Here is a 17,649-nt window from a genome sequence, read left to right on the forward strand (position 1 = left end):
GTGAGACAGTTTGAGAAATGATACGGAGTGTTGCAGGCTTGCTTTACTGAGTTTCAGGACAGTGTTTTTGTAATTGGGAATCCCACATTTGATGTGGAGAAAGTAAAACTAGATTTCTCTTCTGCTTTAAACATGAGGGATTGGCTTGTCTTTTTTAGATGTTTTGAGTAATAAACACAACAGGAGGGTCAGTATTTCTTACGTGAATGCTACATACAAAGAGAATACAAATACAGAAGAGTGATTCTTATGGGAGTACTACAGAAATCAGTTTCTAGCTGCTCAGTATTGAAAACATATTGATACATGCAAACATACAAGAAAACGAACATGCCATGAGAATTAATTTTATCAACTGTTGTGTTCAAATTGACTCCAGTAGTCAGGCCGTGTAGCTTTAAAAGTTTTTATCTAGTAATTCTCAGATGTGTGAAATATTACTCTTTGTTTTGCTTGCATACATCTACAAAATGTATTGGCAATTAACAAGTCAGCATTAATATTTTCAAGGCAAATTGTTTTTAAAGATACCTTTGTGCTGTGCTGTATTCTAACCTGTTCTTTTCCCAGTTGGCAGAAGTCACAGCTTGACACAGTTGCTTTGCTGATGTTATCTTAAGTAGGTATGAAAAACTGCAGTTTGATATGGCTACACTAGAGTGCAGAGAAGTTTTATTGTAAATTGAAAAAGTAAATAAAAACTGAATGGGTTTAATATTCAGTTAAACAATACAGTTATGACTGTATTGCATTTAGCTAAAAAAAAAAAAAATCTATGTACTGTATCTGCAGTTCCTTTGAAATATTTTATCACCTGCAGTAGAATGCTGAATGCTGCCTAAGCTTTGATTTGATGAAGTTTCAGTTAAATAATGAACTAGGGTTGACAAAATAACTTGACTGACAGTAAGCTACCACTGTGTATTTTCATATGCTTTCCTCTGTCTGTCTTGTATGTTCATAGGACATTTGCAAAGCATTCTTATGAGCCTAGTGTAATCTGCAGAATTTTGGGCAGCTCTTTAACCACACAAGTAGTAAGTTTTTTTAATATAACCTATGTAATTCTACTTTTACTGTGATGATTTGCTACTCTATACTATTCTGACTAGTTTATTTTCCTTGGATTTAGCGATTTTAATGAGATCTTGTCAGCTGTTTAATGAAATTTAGTTTTTCTTTTGTTTTAATTAGTTAATTCAGCAGTCAGTACAGTTCATTGGTATAGTAAACTGTTCATAGGATAATAAATAGGATCAGATCATGCAAATACCTCTGGGCTCTGGTAATAAGTTTAAAATTGCATTATTATATTTTGCCTTCCTAGAATTCTTTCACCACATGGTAGTGTTTGATTTCCTTTTGAATACTTTACAAAATCAAAATATAATTTTATTACATTCTTTTAAAATCAAGAACATTTCAGTAAACATAAATGGGTTGATAATGTGCCAACTTTCAACTGAGGAATTCTTAGTTGTTTCATATATTCACTATGTTATGTAGGTAAGTTTTTTGAGAAACAATATTGTTAAACATTCTCCAAAAGAGGGAATAATAGTGCATAAAAAGTTGAAGAAGAGCTGGTGGGTGTTTTTCTTGCTGTTGTAATCTCGGGAGCACAGTATAGTTTTGTCTTGCAAGTTGTTTGAACTGCCAGTAACTAGTGTGTTTACCCAGTGCTGACTCTGTTCGATACCATTACTGACAAGTAAGGCAAGGTCTATTGCTGCTTGCCAATTATGAAAATATAAAATATGATATTTGAAGAAATAACTGTTAAATTTACCAATTTTAGACAAAGGCTTGTTTTATGACTACTGCCCCTCTCCTGCTCAACAGAGAGGTGAACACCAGTACGGGGTTCCTGGTCTTTTTTTTTTACTGACTGTAGAATGAGAAAAGGGTGTCTGACTTCATGGTTATAAGCATAACCTTTGTGATTTCTCTTCTTGGTGTTGGAAGAAGTCTTAATAGTGGAGACCAAAAACGACCTAGTTATCATCAACTACTTCAATCTTTCATGTATGTTGAATGCATTATATGCAAATACAAATGTGGAAGATAGCTCATTCTGGCCTCATTTGGTGTTGCTCTCAAATGTGTTGCCTTAGTGCTTTTAGCCTGCATATGAGTCTTTTTTGCTTTCATAGTTTTCAGAAACGGTGTGCTCTTTCAATCCTGAGGTTGACTGCATGTAGATTGGGTTTAGATGGATGCACATGTGGAAAAAAATGTTTGTTCCTATTGATTACTGTTAATGAATGGTCTGTAACCAGATTGGGGCTGTAATTTTATGGGGAAAATATGATTTAAGGTTTCTCCGTGCAAATCAATATTTTCCCCACTTTTTACTCTGTGATATGTGTGTTTTAATCAGCTAAGCATAGTTTCATGTTTTAAAAATAAGTGCTATTTACTTTTTCTAAGGGAGTTTTATCAGGTAGTTGAACTTTGAACTTTTTTTGTTTCTGTTCACCTTAAAATGCTGAGCTGGAAACTAGCTATTCAAGAGCTGGTTCAGGCATAGACTTAATGCATCTGTCTCAAGGGCAATGGCATATACATCAGATGGAGGGGTAGATAATAGAGCAGGTATGACCTGATAGGTTTCGGTATCCAATTTTAATGTGCAGCCTGTCAGAGGGCTAGCTGACAGAGATGGAGTGGTGCCAAAACCAAAATGTTACAACTGGTTTTGTGTCCCTTCTCAGGCAGAAGACAGGCAGTATTTATTAAAATAAATTGTCCAGTAAATAACTACTGCACTCATATTCTGATGCTTTCACCCAGTGGCTTCTTAGATGCTTGCAAAGCCTCAGGTATTTTTCTTAAACACGCATTTTCTGGTGATGGCTGAATTCTAACTCTGCTCTGTCCTTCAAGAGTATTTTATTGGCTCATGATGCTCCCCTATCATAATTTATTAATAAAGGATGAAGTGGACATGAGAATAGCTAAGAATGCAAAAGCCCATGTCAGTGAGCAAAGCAGGAGCTTCTGGATGCTATTTGGAGTCTAACTTTTGGCAGAAATTTTGGTAGTAATTTTGGGGTTTGTTTCTTATGTGACATGGTTACATCTGGAGCCCTGACCATGCTACTTGGGATGTAAAAGAGAACCTTGTTTTTAGTGGTTATGTGACATATCACTTAAATACTAACTTGAACTATCATTTTAAAAGCAAATGATAGGCTTGTGAAGAAATGAAGGCCTGCTTATATCCAGAAATAAACTCAGCTGTTTAGCAACTATGGCCTCAATGGCAGTTGTACTCAGAGGTCAGATCTGGCTGAAAAAAAAAAAAAAAAAGCTGCCATAAAATTGTGGTGTGTACTAGATCTGATTTACAGTATCCTAAAGTAAAAATGGCCAACAGCCAATTGTGAGTGAATACAGATGTTTCACAGGATTTATTGTATGTTGCTGGCAACACATGACAATGTTAGTATTTTGTAGAGTTCATGGGATGTGGCAAAAAGTTTGAAGTAAATAGAAGTGAATGTGACACCTGAGATTTTAGAACATAAACTTTCTCTGGGTAGTTAAAAGAAGTTAATATGCTCCATTCATGGGGGAAAAGTAATCCACAAGTTTTCCTGTATTAAATATAATATTTTAAATAACGTGAATTGCTTGAGTAGAATACATTGGAAACATTTGTTAAATCTTCATGAGCTTTTTACATGCTGAACTGCATTCAAGGAGAGAAAAAGTCTGATTAAATGAGTAAATTTTAAACAAAACCAGATATCAATGCTAAATTGAGTACTCTATAGCTAGTTTTTTCAAAGTCTCTCAGAACACTACATTTAAAAAAATGTTTGACTTTGCTTTCCGAGTCTTTGGTTTTTATCTTCTGTTATTTCACATTAAAGTTAATAATAAATTGTCTTTCTGAGTGACAAGCAAGATGCTAAACCCAGCAGCATTCTCAAAGAGGTCCCAGCAAGCCTTTTCCTTCACTTCAGACATTTCTAAAGTCCTTGGAGGCAGCAAAAAGCACATGTCCTGACAGATCCTGGGATAAGAGTGTCCTTTTCTGCTTGTGGTTGTACAACTTTCTGGTGGGCCGATGATCCTTTTTCCTTGCCACTGCTTATGGCAAAGGGATCTGCAGCATTCCCTGGTTGTGAGAAATGTTTTGAGCTACTTTTTCCTTCAGATGTGGGAAAAGAAAAATGTGGGACATGTTGCCTAGCTTACAGACTCGTGGAGTTTGCTGCTAGTGTTTTCGTTGCTGCTTGGCAGGCTTGTTTGGTTCATGCTGAGTGAGGCAAGTTACACCTTAGTGATATGACATACTTTTTACAAATTTCTGAATCGCTAAAACATGTCAGTTCAGTATGTGAATGAATTTTGGAGGGAGTAAGAAACAGCCAGGAGAACTGAGCCTTTCAAGTTGTGTGGACTCTATTCTTGTTAGGGTAAGGACTATAAAGTAGAGGGATTTTTTTCTTACTTTTCTTTTTCTTTTTTTTTTTTTTTTTTAAGGACTAATTCGACTAATTCAGCATATTTAAAATGGCACCGTTAGCTATTCAGAGCGTGCCAGTCCTGGCAACTTTCCTGGTTAGCTCAATGAGCACTGCATGCAATCAAATAGTCCTTTTAATTGGGAGCTTATTTAGCTGCATAACTTGAGGAGCCCAAGGTTTGAATGTCTTGGCCTTTGCCTGTATTTCACTTGTACATCATAGATTCCTCTGAAACAAATTCCATATATTTTAAGATTTTATTAGAAAGAAGGTTGGTATTCCTTAAGAGGCAGAGTTTTGATGTTAACAGTATCAGAGGTCAGTTTCTCAAAGATTTATTGTATGATAAATTAATTGTGACCATATATATATATATATATATATATGGGTTATTTAAAAGCCATATGCCCACCCATGTGAAGAGTGAGTGTGTTCATTTGTCTTAAATTTCAAGAGGCTGGGTTTCTGCTCACATGCCTCAACATGTGCCTGTTTCAGAAATTCAGGTATTTGCACACCAAATCAGGGACAGACAAGTGTCCATTAATCACATGACCCACTGCATGCCTGTGTGTATATATATATGTATGTGTCTATACATGTATATACACATATGTGTATATACATATTCCTAGTATAGTCTTATCTTTGAATCTGTTTGTGAGACAGACCCTCTTTTTGGTTCACAAGTTAAGGAAACTGGGGAAAGAGCTGCAGGGAGCAGTGTGTGAACAGACACCCTCCCTCCCCCCATTGATCTGTTCTTGAATCTTTTCCATACTTCAGCCTAAGAGTGCCCGGTGTAAGGAGAGTGTCATGGGCTGGAAAAAGCGTAGAAGAATCTTGTCCTGACAGGCTGACTTCAGTCTGCAGGCTGCCTCCTTCCATGCTAAATAATAGGAATAATCATAATAAGATAAAATCTGTATAGTGAATCCTGATAGCATTTTTAGTTACTAAATTACTAATTTTTTTTTTCTTTTTTTTTTCTTACAGGAAGTATTGGATAGATCCCACAATGGACGATGGGAAGCCTGTTTGGGCTCCACACCCAACTGATGGGTTTCAGATGGGGATGATTGTGGACATTGGCACTGACAACTTAACTATTGAACCTTTGAATCAAAAAGGCAAGGTAAGTGTCTCGCAAACAGAGGAGAATCTTACAAAAACTATGGGTAGGCCAAATCTTTGCCAATATCTACAATTAAATGCAGTCTGAAGGAGTGGAAAATCAGTTTTCTGTTCTAGGTTTGGTGAAGGGTCTTTGTTTAGCTTTAGTTTGCATTGCAAATTAAACATCCCACTGGTAAGAAGTGCATGGTTACCTGCATGTGTGTTGAGTGTGTGCTGGTGAAAGAGAGGAGGATTGAATCTCTGTAGCCATTTGATTTGGTTGGTACTGTATACTTTATTTTCCTAAATTAGAGAGATTAATTTCTCTGTCTTCTGTTACATGCACAGAGAATGTCCTACAGGGGTGTACTAGGCTCTGGCTTAGATTAGACACTTTACTGTTTGATGACGATTGAGAGATGAATCCTCTTACCTCAAGTACCTCGAGAAGTAACAATGTCAAACAAAGGTCCTGTGGAATTTCTGCATCAAATTAAAGGCAAAATAAGATGTAACTTTTAAAATTAAGTCCTAATTCATCCTAATTAGTGTGTTCCTACTGCTTCATCTATCCTAACATCTTTCAGATTCAGTATCTTGTAATTAAATGTCAATTTTTACAGGAAGTACCTTGTATCTATTAATTATCCTAATTCAGATGGTTAATGTGCTGATTTTTACTAGCTGGGATAAGATCAGGCACTGTTTTAAAAGTTGTGATTTTGGTCTTTGTGAATATGTGGAATGTGCCCTTTCTAACAATTTTGTCCTTTCTCTATCTTCAGGTATGGAAAAGAAAATGTTTTTTATAACTTCTTTTCAAGTCAACAATAGTAGAAATGTCTTGTCACAGGTCAAAAGGTTATTCAGCAGTCCTTCCTTCAGGGGAATGTTTATAGGCTTTCTTTTTTTTCTACATCTTGTAGAGGAAGTTGATTTTGCTTTCCTTAGAAATATAAAGCAAGTGTAAAGTCTGATTTTTGTGTGTGAGAGATAAAGACTCTAGGTTTAGTAGTAGTAGAACGTATTCTTCAGTTTGGGGAAGAGCAGAATTATTCAGACAAGAATATGAAATATTCCAAAGCTATGTCTAAGCAGTTTTTAACTGACTTAAGTGATTTTGACCCACACCACTGTTTCTGTTTATGTCCCTAAATGGTTCTGATGTGATACAAAGCCATAGTCTGTTTATTGAAACAGAAACAGGCAATAAGTAGATTTCTGAGTTGTTATTTATTTCTAACATACATTCCTTTCAGGGAGCTTATTTATATTTGTTTGTTTGTTTGTTTTTGTTTGTGTGTGTGTGTGTGTGTGAAAACAAAAAATTCTTCTAAGCCACAAATATTTTGGTTCATGATTCACAATGAACAATTTATTTTGTCTAGAAAGTCTGTTATTCTGCTGTTGGCTGTTTTCTTGAATTAAGCAGATCAATGAAGGGCCTAATGTTCACTCATCTAAAGGAACAAGCACTTTACAGTTTAAATACAGTAGAGATTATGGTCCTATATTTCTAATTAACAAACTTCCTTATATTAATAGAGGTGAAGTAACACATTTTCTTGATTACCTTCTCAGTCTTTTCAAGGTGTCATTGGTTTATTTCATAGTGAAGTGTTTATCATTGCTTTTTATCTTTTTAAGAAGATTGTTCTTGTGGGCTTAGATCATAAATTTGAAGCAGTCAGCATTAATATGCATTGTTATCAACTTTGTTTACTTAAAATGATAGTTCAAAAGTGCTCTTCAGTAAGAGGGAGTGATCCAGCAGCACCAGAGCTGCCCATGATAATTACAGGGAGGAGAGAAGTAACCTGACCTTGTAAACATATCCGGGCAGTGCAATTTATTATTATTTTTTAATCTGGGTCATTAACATGTCATATGTATTCTCTGTAGGTGCTGGTAGCTTACCAGAGATCACAGGTTGAAAAGGAAATATGTATGCATATGTTTGATTATTGCCTTTTATACCTCTTAATGGTTAATTAAAATATATTGTTAATAACTGCAATAGCTGCTGCAAGGCAGCAGTTTCACGATGTCTTAAAATCTTCCCTCCCCACTTGTAGCTAGCTCTGGTGTTTCAGAGTGGCACCCTCTCAGCTCTGCCTGCCGAGCTGTGTGTGACACAGCAAATGAGGTCAGAGAATGGATCCACCTTAAAAATGAAGGAGTGGAAAGTTTTCAGGACTGCAGCAAGCAGTGGACTGAGAACCTGAGGCCAGCATGGCTGTAGATTGCTCTGTATTATGAAACCAAGTTACCCAGTCCAGACTGGGTGAAGGTAGTTGGCCAACACACTGATTTACTTACAAACCAGCAGTAGCAGTTTTGGGTACTGTGGCTGATACAGAGTTAACAACAGCATTTACATTTCTGTTTGGAGGCTGGGTGTTGAAGAGAGGTGGGGATCTGAGTCACCCAGCCTGCACCATACAAGGAAGAGTAACCCAAGCTGCAGGAGCATGTTATCAGAACAGAGGGTGCATGTGTTACACGTGGGAGCTACTCCCCAAAAACTAGATCATCGGCTTGCAAGGCTGATAAATGCCAGGACTGGAAAGACAGAGAAACTGGAGAGCAGTTTGCTAACGAGCGTGGTCCCACCTAGGGCTGGAGCACTGCCCTGAGGATGGACTCTGAACTGGAGCAGGGGGCTTGTGCTGGCAGCCCTGGCCCATGTCCCACCAGCACTCGCACGCTGCTGGACAAGGAAGGAGGCTGGCAGAAAGGCAGCCAGTTGTTAAAGTCTGCTAGAATTGCATTTACACTTCTACTAAAGAGTGCACTTTTATGAAAATACCGGGAATACTAACCTCAGATCCAGTTGCGTATATCTTATTTTGCTGTGTTGCTTAATGCTGTAACAGGGAGAAGGCAGATGACAGTGGAATTGCTAAACTTTCTTTTCCTGCAGGTAGCAAATCTAAGTAAAGTGATTAGGAAAGATGCCTCGAAGGAACTTGGACCCTCGTGGCACTACGTTTCTTAGAGCATCAGCAGTATGAGTTTCTGGCAGTCATTGGGAAGGTGTGTGGTGCTTCAGGCACTTGCTGACACCCCTCCTGACATCAGCCAAGAGGCACCTTATGGCTCTGTGCCAGTTCTGAAGGGTTATGGAGGGCTTTATGGAGCACCTGCTCTGGTATGCTGTGAATAACCAGAAAGGTATTTTCCTGGGCTAAGTATAAATGAATACATGTACTTTGAAAGTAATGATCAGAATGTCCAAAGTTCAGTGTTTCAAGCTGGTTTGTTTTTTTTTTTTAGCAGTGAGTGCAGCTTACTTGCAAAAATGTGACATGTTCTTGTCTTAAACACTGTATGGCTTTAGGTTGGTTTGTGAAATACAGCTGAGAGTAGGGGTGTATCCTGGCTGTATCTGGAAGGTATAAAGGGAGGCATGGTTACATGTATTGGATTACATGGTAGAAAGAAGATCCTGCTTGAATGGAAAGATATCTTTTTTCACTCATCTAGTTTCTGTGAGAATAGTTAAGATTGCCATTGGATTTCAAGGGCTGCTTCATTACAAAGAGGGGAAAAAAAACCCTAAACCCTCTGTTTTTCCTTCTGAGACCAATTTAGTGTCTCACAAGATTAATACACTCTCCATTTTTTTTAGAATGAGTTTGTCCTAAGCTATGTTTTAATGCAGAAGTCTTCTACCAAATGCCTCAAGTGTTTTCTCCTTATGATTTTATTTTTTTTTTAAAAGGGACAACATGGTAAAGAATTTATTTGGATAATTTTTCGTTGATAGACCTGGATTACCTTGCCCATTTTCCTGTTTAATATATTAGATTTTAATAGTAATTGTCAATACTTGGAGCTCTGCACATCTAGCTAGTGTACTTAACCTATATGACAAGTAAATCACCTTACATAAGGCAGTAGTCCAACTGTGGCATACAGGAGAAAAATTCTTTGTTGATGTAGTTGAAACTAGGCTTCATGTTCCAATCTACAACAGTCCGACAGAAAAACATCAGCTTTCAGATAGGTCTTCTTCATATTGTTTACTTGTTTTATCACTTCTGAAGTATTCTAGACAGTTCACATTGAATGAAAAAATAAAGGAGGACATAATACAGCATGAATTCTCTTTTTAAATTGAAATTTATCTTGAATCAGAAGGCTTAGTGATGAGGACATTGAAAAAGCTCTTATTCTTCTGGGATAGACCTGGTATGACTGGCTTTAGATCCATGAAATGTTAAAAGTATGAGAGATTTGTGAAACGTATTACAGAATAGCTGGCTATCGTGTTCATTCTCTCCTGTGAAAAAGAATTCTGTCTTGTTAGTAGTTAAGCTTAGGTTACACATCAGCAGACAAGAAGTGAAGCTAGATTTTTGTGAAGCTGGTCATACTATTTTTAAACTTTTCCACTGTTTCATGCACAGGAAACTGTTTATGTGGGAAACTGTTGTGTTTAAATATATTTTTACCCAGTGAGATACACCTTTATCATTGTCAGACTTGCAGAGAAAATTATTAAGATAGTATGTTCTAACTGCTATATTGGGGCAGGGGGATCTCTGATCTGCTAAAACTCTGATTAGTAGCTGGCAACTTTCTGAGGTAGGTAAAGATGTTGGGGTCCTCCATGGCTCCACCACACTCTGATAAAGGATATTTTGGAGGAGGTTGGTCTGATGGACATGCAAATGTTCCAACATCATCAAGCAGTTCTGTTTCCCTTAGGAAAGCTTCATGTGCATATGTTTCTGCATTAGATCCTGATAAGGGCATGACAAAATATAATTCATTGTGGCTACAAATTGCATACTTTATGATAACTTCGTAGGGAAGGGATATCATAGACTTACTGTTTTCCAGCTGGCAACAATTAGTTCTGCTCTGAGACATTTTTAACCCTTTCCGTTTCAAAAGGAGTTGGAATTTGTGGCTGTTCATGATGGTATAAGCTGTAAGAGCTCATGTATTGTGTCTGTTGTACTGAAGCAAAGATGAAGCAAATTGCTGTCTTTCTCCTAAACTTCTGTGTGAGATGTTTCTCATGGGACTATCTTGCCAAGTACAATGTTAAACAAGCAAACCTATTTGTTAAGGTCATTCTATAGATCCAGTTGGTTGCCTTTTCAAATATTCAACTGGACTTCTTGTGTCTATTTCCATGGGGAAAAGGAGACTGTGCCTGCAGCAGCATGGTGACTATGGTGTTTAATTGGTACAACAGGGTTTTTGTTCATAGGTAGCTCAATGAAGCTACTCCAACAGTAAACAGAAAAGTGTAATTAAGAACCTGTCTCTTACAATAGGTATTCTTGTGCAGATGGTGTAATGCATGTGTGCTAGAATGTTTTTCCTTCCTTTTTACAACAATATAAATTATGATTTCTGGAGACTAAAGAAGAAACAAAGTTGCTTTTGTTATGAATTTTTCCAGTTGGATGTGAACACTTGATAAATGGCTGTTTTGCATAACTGGAATACAAGGGTTGAAGGAAGTTCTTGTTTTACTTTAGTATTGATTTATTGAAGGAAAAAAGCCAACAAAGCAACAACCAGAGCTACAGTATGTGCAGATACAGAGCATATTATGAATTGAACATTTATATTTTAAGTAGAAATGTTTTAAAACAGCATATGATAATGACAGCACAGTCCTTTGGCTGAACTAATAATTAGGTTTTTCTTCTTTGTGCTTCTTCGTAAAACTGAGGAAGTTGTGTGTCCTTTACAATGCTGTTTTGTTTGCCTTTGCAGTACTTTTTTTTAGCCTCATTTTTATATTACAGACTATTACAATATTTCATACAATTTTGGAAATGAGCATTGAATATTATTGCAATAAAAATATATATTCCAGTTGACTGCATTTTTATAATGTGGTATAGTAACGTAAGTGCAGCAGCTCGTATCTGCATCTAGTAACTTGGTAAAGTTTTCAATGCCAAAGTGTAAAGCTGGCAACTTCATTTTAAACCACACACAATTACAGTACAGTCATTTGTGTCATTCCATCAGACATCCTTGAACTGTATTTCTGTTTTTATGGAATTCTGACAGTGTTAATATTTTTCATCTAACAGACTTTCCAGGCTGCTATCAATCAAGTGTTTCCTGCGGAAGAGGACAGCAAAAAAGATGTAGAAGATAATTGTAAGTTATGAATTTAAAAATAAATTATGCATTTGAAAAAAAAAATCTACATAGAAGAGACTATTGTTTCCATACAAGCTTCCTGTTTCTTCCTTGTAGTCTCTATTGCTTCTTTGCCTGAATTAGGTATGACCTCTGCCGATCCTTTGAAACTTCTTAAAGTATGCGCATTTTAAATATCATTTACTGTGTTTTTTAGTTTTCATTTGAACACTTCAGAGGAATTCATGGTTACATCATTCCCACATACAAATGTTACCTGATTTATATATAAATATATGTGTGTGTGTGTGTATATATGTATGTGTATATATTTATATATATATATGTATATATATATATATATATATATATATATATATATATATATATAAAAAATATATATATGTGATGTGACTTAACTGCATGAGGATCAACTACCTCCAGCATTATGGGTTAACTCTATCTTTTATAGTGCAGCAGAAGAATTAGTTGCTTTATCAGCAGCTGTGTTGTACAGCATTTTCCTGCATGTAAACCCAGTTCTCAGATAGAATTCCTGTGGAAGGACAGGTAACTGAAAATAAATTTTAAGATAACCTTCCCAAAACTGGATATGGGAATCTGGACTTGCTGGGGCCACTAGAAAAGGAAATAGCTTATAGTGATTCAGATACAGGAGTGCTGCTGGAGAAGGAGTTTTGACGTGAACTTGTATAATGAACTTCGGTGTTGATTCACAGGGCTTTTATTAAGTATTTTGTAGTTAGATGTCTGGAAACAAATAAGGTCTTCAAATCTGGGGAGAGGGGAGAGAGTACTAAGAAAGACGAGGAAGCGCTGGCATTGGCTTTCAGAGAACTGTTGAAGTATTTTGCTGCTGTTGCTCTGTGCGAGCAAATCCCTGAGACTCTCCTGTTCTGAAAACTTGATGAAGGCAATTTTTTAAAATGTTTCCTGTGGTGTTTACTGGTTGGTGAAAATACTGATAACTTTGTAAATGGTGGACAAAAGTATCTTCTATTGTTCTTCATTTAAAACAGAGGCTAGGACTTTGAAAGTTGTTTAGGTAATTCCAATTTTGGAATAGGGGTTAGTATTTATATCCTGTGACAGGAAATAGAGCTGTTACAGCTGCTTCATAAGGAACAAGAAGATGAGACCTGAGGCTTATGATCTGACTTAGATGGTGCAGTGTCGTTACAGGTAGAACCAAGCTGGTAGCCTTGTTTTCAGTTGCTTATATTTTTGCAAACATTACGTGGGTTGAAACTTTTCAAAGCAGGTATTTGTATTCTCTGCACGTGATGATTGGTAGGGAAATACATTTAATCTGTGCATCTGCCACAGTGGTTTTCCTGAGATGTCCTGCCACCTCAGTGCCCTAGTCAGGGGACTGAAATTTAGAGTGAGATTATGAAATAATTTGAGATTCCAGCAAAGGAAACCAGTCTTCCTATCAGAGAAGATGTTGGCTTTGGCTTACTGAGTAAAACATAAAACATAAAAAGTCCAGTAATCCTTTCTGTATCAAACGTTATTGTGAGACTTTTCTAATGTTTTCTCACTTTTTGTTCGTTAGTTGAGATTTATCTCCATGATGTGTAAAACCCAAGTTCATTTTCCTTCTCTGTCAGAGAGTGTTTGTGCTGAGCATCATTGATCTTTAAGAAGTGTTTTGCTGATGAAGGATACCAATTAAACTTGGACACCAGAGTGAAAAGAGTAGGCATATTTTGCTAGTGATAACTGAATAATGTAACAGAGTAATACAGAAAACATGCAGTAAGGAAAGGCAGAATAATGCACCTAAAGCAGCAAATAGGAAAATACAGGGTAATGCATCAAATCATTACTACACGAGAGACAATAGTGATTAGGACAGATCCCTCACCACTTGCAGACGTTCCCGTCACCCAGCCCCGCAGTGGCTGGGCAGCCCCAGTTACAGCGAGGGTTTGCAGAGCCTGTCCCGGCAAGGGGGAAACCCTACATGGTGCGTCCACCCACAGGTGAGGCTGCCAAAGTCACTGTGAGTGGGTCCAGCCTTATATACTAAAAATCAGCAAGCCAGAATAATTGGCATCTTCGTTTTGAGCAGAAAATTTCTGGTTTCAGTCTCCTGTTGCATTCCACCCAAAGCCTGGCCAGGGAGTTTCTAACAAGGCTGAGAAAGGAAAGTTGGATAAATTCTCTCAGCCTTTCATCCTCACTACTCTGATTATATTCTGTCTAAGCTGCATCTTTCACTAGTGAGCATATATACTTTGTTAACGATTACATACTATTGGCAGCTTCAAATCCGGGCCTGCTATTCAGGCTTCAGTATTTCAACACTTTAGCATTTTACATCAGCATAAGTGGGTTGTTCTAACTTAGTACAGTACCTACTAGCACAATGGTTATCAGTTATAAAATGTACAGGATTCTTCTATAGGTCAGCTCTAGCTTGGGCTTGTTGTCCAAGCCTTAGCACTTCAAGAAGAAACTTTATAAAACACTGAGTACTTTCAGTCTCTGAAAAACTGTTCTGAAAAACTAGTTAATAATACACTTACCATTCTAAGCTATGCTTTAGTGATTAACTCTCTTCTATGAGGTACTTTGCTGATTATTGCTTTTTTTGCACCCTCAGTCTTCCATATCCCAAATGTGCTAGATGCAGGAGGTACCTCTTTGAGAATCTACGCCTTTCTCAAATGTGAATTTTCAGTAAATATTGCAAACAGTACAGAGACAAAGCATTTACTACTTTTTTTTTTTTTTTTTTTTTGGTCATTCACACTCTTCTTCTGGCCCCCCAACATCACTCAGTTTTGGAGGGTTGTCACCATATATGAAATTCTTATTTTTTATGCCCAAGAAAAAGCTATTTTATTTCTGGGGTAAAACAACTTTAAAAAATGAAAGAGGGTGGAGTATCAGATAAGAATCTTTAAAAAAATAGTCTACAGATGCAGAGGCTTGCAATTACATGATAAAATTATTTTCCATACAAGTCCTGTTTCACTGTGTGCACAGGAGAGCCAATGTGGATAAATTTGACATTGATATTTTCTAGCTTTCAGTGCCTGACTTCACTTCTGTGAACTTTGTGTGTGTGCATCTAAGTAAATACATGGACTATTAAATGCACGTACATACATTGGTTATATTTAGACATGAGCCATATGAATATTCAGAATTCTCCCTCTGGTGACTTCCTTTGCCTCTGGATATGGATGCCTCTTTTAAAGGATTTATTCTAAAGAAGATGCATTTTGAGGTTGCTGACATAAGCCCTACCTTCCATGTCTTGAGTGAAGGCAGTGACATTCCCTCAGGGAGCAAGCTCTCATTATGCACCAAGTCTGCAGGTATAACTGCTTTAACCAGGACTTGCTAAGAGAGTGCAGAAATCTGTGGTCCTTTGTTGTTTAGATAATTACCAAGTTTTTATTAGGATGCTTAACTGATGACTGTTTCCTGTAAAGCATTCTGCAAACCCTGAGAGGTTCTTATGAAGATACAGTCAAGGCAGAGGATAGTTTCTTGAAGTGTATGTAGACGATTACTGTATAGTAGTTTCTCTCAACTCAATACTGTGAATCCAAATTACTTAAATTAGCAAACTTCAGAAGTTAACACCCTGTCCCTGTCCCTTTCCTGCCACCATCCCCAAGGCATATACAAGGGGAGAAGGAGATTTTAACTTTCATTAGAGCAAGCAGGAGTTCCTGTTTCTGGTCCATTTCCTTGTGATGTCTCTTTCTCTTGGGATGACCTTGTTAAAAAAAAGGTGAACGTGGAAAGAGGTCTGTGGAGGTAGACCTGCAGTTTGTGGTCCCAGTGCCATGTTCTTAGCCATGTGGACTGAGTGTGCCTCAGGAGGGGAGGAGAAGTCCTGCTGTGCAGCGCTGACCATGCAGTTAGTGGGTGGTGTAGCTCTGCTGGGGTGGCAGGGGAAAGGCCACGGTGATCAGGGCCGGCCTGCTGCTTCATGAACGTCTCATGTACGGGGCCTGATTTCAAGGCTGTTGTGATCCAGAGGGAGATTTTGCTTAGTGTAAACCTAAAGCGTGTCTCGTATCTCTACCAACGCAGGGAGGTGCATGCTAGGGATTTTGCAGAGGAAGGTGGTTTCTTCTAAGCAACCCAGAAGTTACAGGGTCCTTTGAGAAGGTTGAATGATTCCAGCCATTTTAAGCAAAGCTGTATTTAGTCATGTAAGGGAAAGAAGAGCTGTTACTCAGGGAAGCTATGCAAGCCAAAGGGAGGCTGCAAATGGTTGCTGAACCTGCCTTTGCTTCAAACTGGTCTGGTGTAGGTGGTGGGAGGCAGAGGCACTCCTTAATCGACTGTGGAAGAAAGGGTAAAATATTGAAAATGAAAACACAGAGGGTCTTGAGAAGGTCCCATTATCCTTTGCCGGTATCTTTTGATTCAGTGGGAGGAGTGTTGAAGGAGCTGTTAAGAGTTGCTTACTGAGCTTCAAGCATCTTTGCAGGGTGAGGTGGCTGAACAGGTTGACTTCAGATCATAAGAAGTGGCAGCCCTTCTTGCATATTTGTGTAAATAAGTTGGAAAACATTTTTCTCTGCTGCAGTCCTTGAGAAAGGGCATCAGTCCAACATAGTCCAACTTGAGAAACAACTTTGTTAGTCATTATAGGTGAAAGGTGCATATGTGGCCCTCATGTGAGGTGCAGGGTAGCAGTTACAATTATAGTCACAGTTCTTGCTTCATCAACAGTAGTCAGATATACATAACGTTTTAAGTGGCACTAATACTGTAAAATTTACCACTATGGTAGTCAGTCAGTTGCAACTGGACAAAACAGTGTTGTGTGCTTGAATTCTAAATGGCAAGAAAAAGAGGATTGAGCGTGAAAATGGAGGCTGTGTAGTGAGTAGTGCCCTCAGTTAGTTTAGGAATAATGTTTTTAATATTGTTAGACTGGTAATGACCTCTGTAATTTAGGCTGCTAACACTTTCCAGTGCTTTATAGCTGAAAACAAGGACCAGCTTTGCCAGAATGTGAATCTGTATGGTCTGAAGCATTCTGTCAGTGCCTGCTCACTTATTTGAGCTTCTGCCTTGCAACATTTCAGTAGAGTTAGTTTGGTTATTTTATATTCATGATCTAAAGAGAAAAATAAAGCTAGTTTTTGTAAACATTTTTTTTTCCCCCTAACAGTTTTTTTGAGGAGGCCTAGTAGCAATAAAATTCAGAATTGAAACATGAAAGGTTTTGTTGGTGCCTGGTGTTACAATGATGCCTGCTGCCATGTCTACATAGTATTTTCTGATTGAATTGGTGAATAATAAACATCTAAAAATCACCAGGAGCCAGCAGTTACTCTAAATGTCAGTTAGGTGGCATTACTCAGGGGACACTCAGGTGTCTGAGAGTGGAGATGGAAGCTGGAAGGAAGGAAACAGGGATTTTGGTGGGCATTGATTTCTGTGCTTGCTGGCTGACATGGAGGGAGGTGCATCGTGTTTATTTGAAAGACTAGTAAAAGGGAGCGTACACTGAGCAGGGCCTGTGTTGAGATTGCTGGAGTCTGACTCTTTGTTCAGTAACTCCAGTTGTACAGTAAAGGGCAGGTCTACGATTTTTAAAGCATATATTGAGTCAGCAGTTCTACATGAAGAGAGTATAAAGAAATAATAGGATTAAACTGTAACCAAAGAAAGGGAAAGTAAAATTTTCCTTAAGCCTAGGATTTAGATTTTTGTCTGTACACAAAGGTGGACCTGAGCTCCTAATGGTATATGATTGTCTTTTACTTGCAGGTTCCCTTATGTATTTAAATGAGGCCACTCTCCTTCACAATATCAAAGTTCGGTACAGTAAGGACAGAATTTACGTAAGTATTACATGACAATCAGTCTAATGATAGCTGTCCTTATCGAAAAAACAATTGTTAGGTTGAGGTTAGGAGGTTTTAGCCCCCCC

General features: G+C 37.7%; 1 protein-coding gene across 4 annotated transcripts in view; it reads left to right on the forward strand.

Moving 5' to 3' along the window:
* Positions 1 to 5,477: 5,477 nt before the first annotated feature.
* MYO6 (myosin VI) overlaps positions 5,478 to 17,649 on the forward strand; it is an 81,203-nt gene continuing 69,031 nt past the window's right edge. For all 4 annotated transcript variants that reach the window (XM_026845203.1, XM_026845206.1, XM_026845204.1 and 1 more), the window contains exons 1-3: positions 5,478 to 5,613; positions 11,660 to 11,729; positions 17,487 to 17,560. In XM_026845203.1, coding sequence (XP_026701004.1) covers positions 5,497 to 5,613; positions 11,660 to 11,729; positions 17,487 to 17,560 — 261 coding nt within the window. In that variant the 5' untranslated portion in view covers positions 5,478 to 5,496. The remainder of the gene's footprint in view (positions 5,614 to 11,659; positions 11,730 to 17,486; positions 17,561 to 17,649) is intronic.

The sequence above is a fragment of the Athene cunicularia genome, assembly GCF_003259725.1.
Source record: "Athene cunicularia isolate RWA chromosome 3 unlocalized genomic scaffold, athCun1 chr3_part1, whole genome shotgun sequence".
NCBI classification, from domain to species: domain Eukaryota; kingdom Metazoa; phylum Chordata; class Aves; order Strigiformes; family Strigidae; genus Athene; species Athene cunicularia.